The sequence below is a fragment of the Condylura cristata genome, unplaced genomic scaffold (genome assembly GCF_000260355.1).
Source record: "Condylura cristata isolate star-nosed mole 26May11 unplaced genomic scaffold, ConCri1.0 scaffold00025, whole genome shotgun sequence".
In the NCBI taxonomy this organism is placed as follows: Eukaryota; Metazoa; Chordata; class Mammalia; order Eulipotyphla; family Talpidae; genus Condylura; species Condylura cristata.
Genome location: NW_004567126.1, coordinates 29,184,658 through 29,197,507, shown reverse-complemented (window position 1 = coordinate 29,197,507; position 12,850 = coordinate 29,184,658). Strand labels below are relative to the sequence as shown.

Here is a 12,850-nt window from a genome sequence, read left to right as displayed (position 1 = left end):
TGTGGTCACCTCCGGGGCGGGGATCGAACTCGTGCTGAAGTGGCTTTAGCTTCTTAGTGCTGTGCTTTAACCTGCTGCACCACCAGGGAGGGCCCTGAAAAATAACTCTTTAAACCCCATAACTGGATCTGTAGAACCCCACAGCTAATGTCACCCCAGAGATAAGCAGCAAGACAAGGGCAATCCACTTCACTACTTGTGTTCAATAGTGTGCTGACTCCAGCCAATGCAGTCACACAAGAAAAGGAAGACAGGCGCGGACGGGTTAGAAGGGACCAAGTGAAACTTGCCATGCTGTGCTGGAAAATGGAAAATTCCAAGCAATCTAGGCAAAAAAAAAAAAAAGTCTCTTAGAACTAAATGAGTTCACCAAAGTTATAGAGTACAAGTTTAACAGGCAAAACCACAATTCTAAATGCTATGAAGAGCCTAGAACCAAGGTTAAAGACACATCAGGGCTCCCTGGTGGCGCCGCGGGTTAAAGAGCAGCAGGATGCAGAATACTGAGGCCACTGCAGTACCAGTTCGATCCCCGGCCAGGGAGGGACCCCCCAGGGCGCAGCAGACCTCTCCTGTCTCCCACTGCGCCCCTCAGCAGTGGCTTTCAGTCAGTCTGCCTGTTCTGCTCCGCACTGTCTCTGGTGAAGCCCCTTACCACTGCATCTCTGGCCTGTACTCCAGTTCTGTGTGCATGAATAAATAAATCTTAAAAAAAAAAAAAAACCAGAATCCTGCATTGAATGTCAATTTGGTGCCAATGCTTTTATACATATATTTTGTAAAGATTTATTTATTTATACACAGAACATAGAGGTATGCGGCGGCGAGAGGATTCACTGGACACAGAGTGGGGAGCAGAACAGGCAGATGGACTGAGATACACTGCTGAGGGGAGCAGCGGGCGGGTCAGGAGAGGTCTGCTGCGCCCTGAGGGTCACTCCCTGGCCGGGGCTCAAACTCAGGCCTGGTAGTGCTAGTGCTGAGACTTAACCCCTAGCCACCAGGGAGGCTCCTATACTTACTATTAGCTGACTTGGGAATCCCACACACCCCGGAAAATGGGTATTTTCTCCACCATTTTACAGAGAAGGAAACTGAGGCTCAGAGGCGGCGTAGGTCACTTGAGGCCACAGGTCGAATGAGCACTGGGATATGGGCTCCCAGGTAGAGGCGCCAGGCCGATCCCTGCTGCCACGCAAGTGTCAGCTCCCAAGGCGGCAACAACAAAGGAAATGTTGACACAGTGACCACAGTAATGAACTTGCCCGTTCGAAGCACTCACTACGTGCCCGCCACTGTCTGGGGCACTTCCCTGCATTCGCTACTGTGCCCGTGTCACAGGTAAGGACAGCAGGGCACACAGAGAGATGAGGCGGTGCAGGGCAGGCCCCCGGCCTGTCTCCCTGACTCCAAAGCAGGAACACACAGCAGGTGTTCCAAGCATCCTCCCCGTCCGGGTGCCAGCCAGGCACCGCTGCCCGCTGAGTCTGTGTGGGTGCCGTTCCAGAAGAGCCCGAGGCCTGGAGCCCAGGCGGCTGGCTGCCCAGGCTGGGCTCTTCCCAAAAGAGTGGCTGCCCAGGCCCAGCTTCGTGGCCATCCGAGCGGGTCTGGCGGGCTCTGAGGGGCCACGGGCTGCCCAGCCCAGGAGTGGCCCCAGGGCGTGGGGCCGAGCTGGGCACACTCCCCTCAGCTGCTGCCCAGCCCTGCCCAGCCCAGTCAGCCATGCCAGGAGCTGCAAAGCTGAAGCCAGGAGGGGCCACACCCTTCACTCCTGTCATGGATTGGGAAACTGAGGCACAGCTTGGCTGCCGATGGCATCCTCAGTCTCGGACTGCCCGTGCTGAACATCCCGCGTATGCACAGCCACCAGCACGGTGCCAGGCTCAGCAGTGTGTTAGGAGGCAGCATCACTGTCGCCCCTTGGCAGTCCTGAGGGGCACAGGTGCTGAGAGGAAAGACATGACTTCCCCGGGGCCATGCTGCTTCAGGGGCCCCAGAGCTGGGATCCAGAGTCTGGGATCCACGTGGCTGCCCCACAGGCAACGCAGCGGATCGGACAGCCCCCAGTTGGGGGGTGGGGGCACTTGGTCACTGTCGCAACCCCCTATTTTCCTGGTCTATCAGATGGGTACCTGACAATGCCAGACTCGTGACTATCTTAAGGATTAAGGGAACATTTAAATGGAAAAATCACCCATTTGTAGTAATCTAGGGGGTTTATTTAAGATTTATTTATTTGTGCATACAGAACTGGGGTACAGGCCAGACGTGCAGGGGCAGTGAGAGGACTCAGCAGACAGAGTGAGGAGCAGAACAGGTAGAGCAACGAAGTACACTGCTGAAGGGAGCAGCGGGGAGGCAGGAGAGGTCTGCCGCGCCATGTGGGTCACCTCTGGGGCCGGGGATCGAACTTGCACTGAGGCGGCTGCAGCTGGCTTGCAGTGCTGCACCCAACCTGCTGCGCCACCAGGAAGGGCCCTATTTAGGGGTTTAAATGCAACAACCCAGTTCAGGCCCAGATGATCATACCCATTTGAATGAGGAGAAAAGGAAGGCTCAGAACAGTTAAGCTACCTGCCTGAGGTCACATAGCAGCTACCTGCCAGCTTGGGGATGTGGGGAATGGGAGGGACTTGAGCTTCCTTCTCGGTCATTTGATGAGGATTCCCATCACCTGTCTTTGACCCGAGAGGCCACTGGAGAGGGCTGGGGGTCCTGTTTGCAAGAGCCTGGCCGTACTTCCTGGCCCTCATGGCAGGGTGGAGGATGTGGGGGCAGCAAAGGGGCTGTTGCGACTCACCCTCCACTCAGGCCACCAGAGCCGATAATGCTGAGCTCAGCGTCTGTCTGCTTCGCTTGTCTGCCAAGGAGTGTGATTATTTTTAGATAAGATGGCGGGGCGGGCGCCTGAGTGGGAGGGAGCCCTAAGCCACTGCAGCTGCAAATGGCTACCCCTTAGCCCGCTCTGGGGGCTCGAAGTGGCAACCCCAGGCCGAGAGCTGAGTCTCAGGACTCCAAAGACAAAGGCTAAGGGGATGAGGTCTGAAGGTTCAAGGACACGTCTCTCTGGTCCTCAGTTTCCTCATCTATAAAATGGGCATGGTGATCCTCCGTTATTAGGATGAGGCAGAATGGATGAGCCTGACTTCAGAGATAAGAACCTTGAGGGTCAAAGGTAACCCCGCCCGGAACCAGCCCAGCGAGTGAGGCGCATAGGTACAGGGGCAGCAGCCGAGAGAGGTGGTCAGTTTGGGGAGCTCCAGCTCCCTGGCACTGGCCTAGCCTCGCACCTGCAACGACGCCTCATCGCCATCTGGGGTCTGGGTCCCTGCTGTCACCAACACTTCTCCCTCTCTTGCAGATGCAGAGCAGAGTGGCAGCCCCCGGGCAGGGATGGGCTCTGACCAGGAGGACAGCAAGCCCATCACACTGGGTAAGTCTGGGCCGGCAAGACGGCAGCACGGCCCCACTCCCATCTTTTATTCAAGGCCACACAGGCTAACTGAGTCACTCCACACAGCCAGGCTATGCGGCAAGTGTTGCTGCCCGCCCATTTTGCAGCTGAGGAAACTGCAGATTGCAGGGGGTGAAGTGTCTGGTCAGGGCCACCCAGGGAGCTGGGATGGAGCCCATGACTGAGCTTCCAGCTTCTAGAGTCCATGGTGCTCACCCCACAGGAAAGGCTACAAAGGGTGCTGCGTCCCACGGAAGGATTTGGACTCTGCAAAATCCTTGCTTGCTTCTGCCCTCTGATCCGATCGCTGCCCACCTGGACCAGTGAAGTCCTCTTCCGGGTTCCCACCCTCAATGGTCTGTCCTCCCCACAGCATGGCACCTATGAGCACCACGAGTCAGGTCTCACCCTTCCTCTGCCTGCAGCCCTCCAGGGTTCCCACGTCCTTCAGCATCAAAGCTGAAGTCCTCCCCCAGATCTCAAAGCCCTGTTCTATCTGTCCCATCCCACCTTTGCCTTCTCTTCCTCACTGTCCCTCTTCACTCATGCTGCTGTAGCTACATAGACCTCCTCACTGTTTCTCCAAGATGCCAGTCCTGGTCCTGCCCTAGGACCTTTATACAGGCTGTTCCCTCTACCTGGAGTGCTAGGTGCTCTTTTTCTCCAGATCTTTCAGGTCTTAGCTCAAAAGCCCTTAAACCTCTCAGTTCAAGCAGCTTCAGCCACTCTTAGTCTCTGCCCTCTGTTTTACTTGGTTCAGAAAAAGTTAGTAATGGCCTACGTATTTGTTTAGTGGCTCAATGATAGCATATGTGTGCTTCTCCTCAAGGACAGGGGCTTTTATCTGTCTTGATCAATACTGTATCCTCAGTGCTTAGAAAAGGACCTGTATATGCCCAATATTTGTAGAAAGAAAAAAGGAGAGAGGGAGGGATGAAACAGGGAAAAACAGAAACTAAAGTGATGGTATGTCAGAAAGGAGGAGGAGAGAAAAAGAGGAAGAAAGGAGGGAAAGAAGAAAAGCCAGTGGGTGAGGGCATTCGGCTTGGCAGGACTGGCACAGGCGCACACTGGGCGACTGAATGGTTCCAAAAGGCTCACAGCCCCTCCCACACACACACCCTCCCCTGCCACTGCTCAGTGGCCCTGGCTGTCTGTGACCCTGAGTCCTCCTTGGCCTGCTATGATCTCCAGGCACCTCCCTCCAAACCAGATGTTCAAGGCAGGCGGGGGCAGTAGCAGCAGCCCTTGCCTGATCCCTTGGGGAGTTTGAGTCTGGCCGAGGAAATCACTTCCTCCCCGCCTGCTAGGGAGTCCCCTGGAGATGGAGCTGGGTTAGTGCTGCACAAACAGGAAACCCCAGTGGGGGGAGGGCAGAGGGGCATGGGTCCAGCTGGGTCGGCAGGAAACAGTGACAGCCACTTCCCCTGGACATGGGCGGGTTGGAGGGAGGACCCTGCCAGCTCCTCCCTGCGTGGCCCTGAGTCTCCCAGCATGGGTCAGGGCAAGCAATAATTGCTCAGAGAATGGTATGCACAAAGCCTAGAACCCAGAGGCTTCGGGCCCTGAACTGGCCAGGGCTTGGAGCTTGGGCAGCCCTGAACTGGGCACCACTGCGCTCTCCGTGTGGCCCATGCTGCCCCCTAGAGGCCTGGAGAAGAACTGTCCCCATTACCACCACCACCACCCAAAGCACAGAGCCCGCCCATCTGCTGGACTGGCCACACTCTGACCACCCTCCCCGGATCCTTCTGCTCCCGCCTTGGCAGTCTCTAACCTGCCAAGCCTCTGGGCTTTTACAGAGACTGGTTCTGCTGCCAGGAACACTGTGGCCCTCAGGGAGGTAGCAAAGCAACATGTTTAAGAACCTCCTGATCACAGCAGCCAACGTTCACAGGTCAGTTACCCTGTGCCAGGGGCTGCTCTTAGCACTTCCCAAACTCTGAGGCGGGTGTTCTACTCACCCATACCTGCCCTGAAGTCTGCCCCAAAGTCTTGGCAAAGCTCCGCTTTCAGCCCTTTGTGTAAAACTGCTCCCCCGCCCACCTTCCTTGCTGCCTGTGACATACCACACCTCTGTCTTCACCATCTTTTTAAAGATATATTTTTGAAATATTTACTTATTTATGCATACAGAACTGGGGACAGGCCAGAGTTGCAGGGGATTGGACTCGCACTGAAGCAGGGCCAGCTTGCAGTGCTGCATCCTAACCCGCTGTGCCACCAGGAAAGGCCCTAGTGATATTTTTTTAAATTGTAGCAAATACACATAACGTAAAACACACTGCTTCAACCAGATTAAAATGTGCAGTTCAGTGATAGTTAGCGAGCACAGGGCTGCCCAGCCATCGCCAGCTTCTTCATTCCCAACACTCAAAAGGAAACCCACCTCCCGCCGTATACAAGGCAGTATGGTATTGGCACAAGAGATCCACGGATAAGTGGAACAGAATCGAAAGCCCAGAAATAAATTCACATACGTATAGCAGCTAGTTTGTGATAAAACAGCCAAGCCATAAAATGGGGGAAAGACAGTCTCCAATAAATGGTGCAGAAAAGATTGGAAAGAAAGAAGTTAGATGTTTTGGTAGCACTATACACGAAAATAAGTTCCAAATTGATCATAAATTTTTTTTTAAGATGTATTTTATTTATTGATACATACAGAGCTTGGGTACAGGCCAGAGGTGCAGGGGTGGTGACAGGATTCACCAGAGACAGAGCAGGAAGCAGAACATGATCCACTGACGAAGTCCACTGCTGAGGAGCAGCGGGCAGGTCAGGAGAGGTCTGCTGCCATGTGGTCACCTCCGGGACAGGCAGGGATCGAACTCATGTGGAAGTGGCTTTAGCTTCTCAGTGCTGTGCTTTAACCCACTACGCCACCAGGGAGAGCCTCATAGATTTTTTTTTTTTTTTAAGATTTATTTATGCACATAGAACTGGGGTACAAGCCAGAGGTGCAGGGGCAGTGAGAGGATTCTCCCAAGACAGAGTGAGGAGTAGAACAGTCAGAGTGATGACACACACTGCTGAGAGGAGCAGCGAGGAGACAGGAGAGGTCTGCCGCACCATGTGGGTCACTCCCTGGCCAGGGATCGAACTTGCGCTGAAGCGGGTGTGGGTGGCCTCATAGTGCTGCCCTTTAACCCACTGCGCCAGTAGGGAGGGCCTGAATCATAGATTTATGTACAAGAATTGCAACAATAAAATACACAGGGGGAGGCATTGGTGGTCATGTTCCATGCTGACAACTATAAAGATATTTGGGGGCCTCAACCCCTATGGAAAAGGAATTAAAAACATGTCCCCTCTGCATGTCCCCTCAGCTGGGGAAAAGGAAACCCCAAGTCAGTGAACAGATGCCACCAGTAAGGAAATCTGAATATATCTTTAAGAAAATAAAAAGGGAAATACTATACAACCCGCAATCCCACTCTGAGCGTCTGTCCATGGCTGTGGCCTGCAGGTCCACGCTGTGTCTGGCTGCATGGAAGGAAGAGTTTTCAGGGAGGGAATCTGGGAGAATTATGTGCAGCGAAGTCAGAATGATAAAGACAAATACTGGACATTAACAAACGGGCAATTCAATATCCCCAAACACTTTGAAAACCCAGTAGGCATCAGTAAATGTCCCAAAGGCTCTTAGATTGAGGGAGGGGGGAGGGGCGGGGACCCACAGGATGGTGGGGGGAGAGGAAGGAGAGGGAAGCGTGACCCAAAGGAACAGACACACCAGGAACAGCCTGTGACGACACTTCCCTGTCTCAGAAGCGTGTCTGAGGCTGTATTAGGCGCCTGTCACCATATTAGGCGAGAATATAGAATCGCAGATTTCAAGAAATTCACACATCTTTGGCAGAAAGAGTCTTTCAGAGCGCTACTGCAGTGTATTACCATAATACAGAAGCATAAACAGGTGAAAGGACCAGTGAGAAAAGGGGAATGTTGGAGGGAGGGAGGGGCAGGCAGGCAGGGAGGGGGACAGTGGAGACAAAGAAAAGGCAGGGGTTGGAAAGGAAGAAAAAGAAACCTGCCCAGCGTACGCCTCTTCCCTGCCCCAGCCCCTGGCACCACAAACCCCCTCAGAGGCTGCTCCTGTCCTGGACACTTCACGTCAGGACTCACCCACGTGGCCTTGTGTGTCTGGCTTCTCTCCCTGAGCGTCTTGTGTTCAAGGTTCACTCACCCTGGACCTTGAAACCTATGTCAGAGCTTCCCCCTTTTCACGGCCAGGTCATATTCTAGTGTGTTGTTTCTATGCTTGTCCACTGGTGGACATTTGGGTTGTCTCCAACATGGGCTAATAATTACGCCGATGAACATTTGGGCATGTTCTGACATAATCACGTGGCTTCCTTCACCAGACGTGATTGAGAGTCTCAGGAAGCAGTCGCCTCCGTCTGCCTTGATCCCCCATGTCCCCAAGCGCCTGGCCAGAAGTCAGACACCGGAGATGCCCAATAAATGCTGACTGAGAAAAATGAGCCAACCAGCAGGGTTTCTGGGTCTGGGATGGGCCTGACCCAAACTACCTTGAGGGTCTCTGGGAGCCGGCCTCCGTCTCCAAATTCATGAAGTGGATCCAAACCACTCCGGTCTGGAGGTTCAAAAGTGCCTCTGAGCACACTGAAAGGATTTTAAGCGCTGTCTCCCGTCCCGCTACTCTGCCCGTGGTCCTGAGTCCCTGCTTTTTGCCAGGCTTTGAGGACACTGGAGGGACTGGGCTCCTCATGGAGCCCCTTGTCTGCAGAGAGGAAAACCCTGCAGGGCTGCACGGGGCAAAGGGTGATCCAGAGAAAGCAAGCAGCACGCTGGCTGCTGGAGCGCGTGTCTCGCCATGACCAGACGACCAGGCCTATAGTTCCCGTTTTGAAGATTTAGAAGCATCAGGGCTGAGGGAGGACACGCAGAGGCGACCCTGGACTTTATCCTGGGGAGCTGGGGAGTACACCTTTGGGGACCGTCCCTCCACCTACCTCCATCTAACCCCAGCCGGTTCCGCCCTCTCCCTGGACACTGCACTCTGGGTTCCCTCGGCCTCCGCCGAGGGAAGAGGCCTCGAGAATGGCGACAGCGGTTCCTGCTGAGAGACACTGTGCTCAGGAGCTGGTCGCACTGTAGCTGCCTCTGTTGAAGGAGTTCCTCTGTTGGGAACTCCTACTCATCCTTTAAAACCCAGGCCCAGGGCCTCTTTCCTCAGCCCTGACACTCGAGCTCAGAGGGGAGGTCTGGTCCCGCCTCACTGGTACATGCGGCCTGACACAGTATGGAGCCCCCAGTGCAGGCAGGGATGTGTGAAGCCCTGACTGGGTAAGGTGCCCAGCGGGGGTGGCTAAGCCTGCAGGACTAAGGGGCATCTCAGAAAAGAATGTCCAGCCCAGCTGTGTTAGAGGGAGGGACTTAACTGGCCGAAGCTTAACTGGCCACCTTGGCCTCACCACCCCTTCTCTGCAGTGCTGCAGTAGGTATACAGGGTGTGTCCCTAGCAGAGATGTCCAGCCCCGCGGTCTGGGCAGTCCCGGGGGTGGGCAGGGGCAGTCATGGAAGGAGTGCTGACTTATGCGGCCACCCCCTGACCCTCGCATTCTCCCTGTGGCAGACACCACCGACTTCCAGGAGAGCTTCGTCACCTCTGGTGTGTTCAGCGTCACCGAGCTAATCCAAGTGTCAAGGAGTAAGTGTCTCCATCCCCAGCCTGGGGGCCTTGGGGAGGGGCGGGGCCCAGGGACAAGGAAGCAGCCGGCTCTGCCCTACGCCCCTCATCCTCTCCAGTCAACTATCACCAGGCCGAGGTTCCCCCGGCAGGGCAGTATCTGGCCCTTGCCAGAGTTTAAGCTCAAGGTGACCTGCTCCTCCCAGGAGTGTACTCCAAATGTTGTGGAGAGAGATGATGACCTCCCACTCCACGATCCATCCTCCTTTCTGGGGCCTCCCCTGCCCTGTCCCAGGAGGGAACCCCAAGAGCCCTACCCTCCTACCTGCTGTGCTGGGGACCCACACCTTTCCCTAGACACACGCAGTGAAGCCCACCCAGGGAATTCTAAGCACTTTCCTGTCTTTGCCTTGCTATCACTCATCCTCCCTTCCACACCAGCAGAGCCTCGCCTCTGGGAGGACTGGGAAGCTCGGCCTCCAGGCCTGGCTATACCTCTGCTTCCCAGTGTGACCTTGCTCTTTCTGGACAGCCTTGGTCTTCTGATCCAGCGAGCCAGGCCAATTTGGGAATTTGTATTTCTTCTGACCGCCTGCCCCCCAGAGGCTTTTTCCACCCTTGCAGGGCAAACTGTAACCCTGAACCTTGCTCCTTGCCTCACTCTCCCCTGTTACCCTCTGCAGCACCCGTGGTGACTGGAACAGGACCCAACTTCTCCCTGGGGGAGCTGCAAGGGCACCTGGCCTACGACCTGAATCCAGCCAGCACGGGCATGAGGAGAACGCTACCCAGCACTTCCTCCAGCGGGTAGGTGCTGGGGTCCCCACCTCTGGGCAGATCACAAACAGCTTGCTCATTCCTCTCCCTGGTATGCCTGTTTTCGTCCCACTTGGAAAATGTCTAAAGCCCAGTCCCAAAGGCACCTTGTCCCAGGCCTGAGCCCCATTCTGGGCTCCCAGAGCCTCCAGCCCTTAAGGTTCCCTGGGGCTGCTGACACGGATTCTGGCTGAGATGCGCTGTGACAGCAGCTGTTAACATTCTGCCTCGGTCTCCCCATCTGCAAAATGGGATCACGACCCTTTCCGGCTGATCTGAGGATCACAGTGGGCCAAATTATGAGGCGGGTCTTTAAGGCTTCAGCCTCCATCCTGCTTGTTTCTGGGGGGCCCAGGACGAGCCCCTCCGGCCTCGGACCCCGGCGCCCCAACCGGCAATGGGCGGGGCCGGCCAACGCCAGCAGAAGCCGCAGCTCCCGCGATGCCTCACGGTAGCGCCCGCCCTCGCCCCGCCCCCTGGCGGCCGGAAGTCGGCAAAGCCCGCCCGCCCCCGTATCCGTGGTAACCGGCCTGTTTTCTCTTTACCTCCTGTTAGGAGCAAGCGGCACAAATCCGGCTCGATGGAGGAAGACGTGGACACGAGCCCCGGCGGCGATTACTACACCTCGCCCAGCTCTCCCACGAGTAGCAGCCGCAACTGGACGGAGGACATGGAAGGAGGTGGGGCGCTGGCAGGGGCGTAGCCCGTCTTCCGGTCGGGGCTGCCGCTGCTGGGACTACGTATCCCGGCAGACACTGCGTGGGCGCCGGGAAAGTGGCCGGGAGCCGCGGGGCCTCTTGGGAACTGTAGTCCCGCGGGCTGGAACAGTCGGATTTCTGTGCCCAGAGCGTCTTGGTTCCGCTCAGGCTGGAGAGAACGGAGATTTATCTCCTGTGACTGCCCTTTGCTGGTTAAGAGCCCTGGGCCCCAGATCTACAGAATTGACTCAGTAGTGATACTGATCATGGAGGTGCTTCTTCCTGGGTTTCCCACAGACCGTGGGATGTAGAATCCCTTCTTCCTTGGGATTTTCTTTCTTTTTTATTAGATTCCATGGGATCTTCCTCTCTGATTTCTCTCTTTTCATAGCATCCTTTCCCAGGGGGATTGTGTTATTTTACTTTTCTGTCCTTGTAGGGTTCTCTCCAGAATGTCTTTCTCATGGGGTTCCTATTCTATAGGGTGAACGGCTCCATAGGGTCCCTTGTCTTTCCAACACCAGCTCCTCCAAGTTCTCTGCTTACTGCCATCTCCTCGAGGGCTTTGTCCTAAAACTTTTCTTCTTTGGGGACCCTGTAGCCACCACCCTTCTCATCCAGAGCCCCGTGCACCTTAAGTTCTGCTCGCTAGCAGGCTGGCATCTGTGACACTCAGGAAGTGGTGTGCAGGATGTCCTCCAGGGAGAGAATCCTGGCATTTCTCATGTTCTCAGCCAAGTCCGTGCCCTCAGATTTTAAAATCATCACTCTGTCCAGCCCCTTCTGAAGGGTTTACCCCATGGAATAGCCTTACAGAATTGTTGCGGGAATTAAATGATAGACAGGGGAAGTTTATCTCTATAAAAACCCTGTATCCGGTAAAGTTCAGTTCAATTATGAGACAACCTGTATCTGGTAAAGTTCAGTTCAATTGTGAGAAGCACATTACAGGCAAATGTCCAGCCGTCTTTAGTCCTGGGCAGTATGATGTGAAGGATTTAGGCCCCTGCCTTGTGCCCCACTGACCATGGTTTTCATTCCCACCTCCTGCGCCAAGTTAACTGCTGGAGCTCCAGCCATCGTGTCTACTTTCCAGCCAGCGGGAAAGTAGGATCAAGTCTGAGTACACTCTCTCCTTTTGAGACTAATTCTCAAATTGCTTCTCGGCCTTTTGGCTAAGATCAAGTGGAGACTAATTCTCAGAAGTTGCCCCTGCCTACCTTTTCTGCTTATAGAGATAAGCAGATGGGCATTTTGAGATGGCGCTTAATTGCCCAAAAATAACACACGTTTCCCAGTGTTGCATAGCAGGACTTAGTCATGTGAGCATTCTCTGGCACAAGGGATGTGCCCAACTCGGAGTGAAGTTACTAAGGAAGAAGGGGAGACAGTTAGCTTCTCCCCTGTCTTTGACTAGTGGAGATCTCAAACGCACTTCTCTGCAATGTGACTGAAGAGGCTGACCACATGTCAAGTGCTGATAGACAGCCCCCAATGTGGGAGCACACAACCCTGCATGGAAAAATTACAACTTTAAGTCTATTGATTCAAAAAAGAGGACACGTGAAAATAAAGAGGCCTGTAGGACATCCTGGCTTCGCTTTAGGAACTTCAAAAAAGAAAATTTAAGAAGAAAGGAAACATCGGAGGCATCAGGGAGTCCTGCCCTGAGAGCGAAGTGGTAGTCGGGGTGGGGGAAACAGGGTGGAAACCCGCATCCGCTTCTGGTGTGCAGTGGGGGATCACAGCATGGACGGGGCTATCTGGTGTGTCCCCCCAGCTGCCGCTTGGTTACCTCCAGTGACGGCACACCCCCTCCAAGAGGGCCCGCATGCTGCCTGGTGAGAACCGGGAGGGCTTCCTAGAGGCGGGGAGACAGGGCGGCAGAGCCGTGAGGAGCTTGATTTTGTTGTCCCCTTCTGGCTGTGTGACCCTAAAGGGATTACTTAATTTCTCTGGGCTTTTATTTTCTCTTCGAGAGGATTAGGTTACCCGTGGTACTGCCTGGCTCACAGGAAGGGACTAGGAAGAGGAAATAGTAGAATTTTACACCCTCAGCCCAAGGTTTGACCCAAAGGATGCAGCTGGTCATAAACTAGCTTTGTTATTCATTCACAGCTAAGGTGCAGCGGGGGCGGGAAGACAGGGAAGGCTCCCTGGGTGGGTTTGTGACGGGGAAGCTGGTGGAAGAGCATTGCCAGCAAAGGCAGGTGCCAGGACTTCGCC

General features: G+C 54.8%; 1 protein-coding gene across 4 annotated transcripts in view; it reads left to right on the top strand.

The window, feature by feature from the left end:
* NFIC (nuclear factor I/C (CCAAT-binding transcription factor)) overlaps positions 1 to 12,850 on the top strand; it is a 61,466-nt gene that overhangs the window by 37,999 nt on the left and 10,617 nt on the right. For all 4 annotated transcript variants that reach the window (XM_012729577.1, XM_004689356.2, XM_004689355.2 and 1 more), the window contains exons 3-6: positions 3,362 to 3,433; positions 9,057 to 9,131; positions 9,794 to 9,917; positions 10,482 to 10,606. In XM_012729577.1, the coding sequence (XP_012585031.1) occupies positions 3,362 to 3,433; positions 9,057 to 9,131; positions 9,794 to 9,917; positions 10,482 to 10,606 (396 nt within the window). The remainder of the gene's footprint in view (positions 1 to 3,361; positions 3,434 to 9,056; positions 9,132 to 9,793; positions 9,918 to 10,481; positions 10,607 to 12,850) is intronic.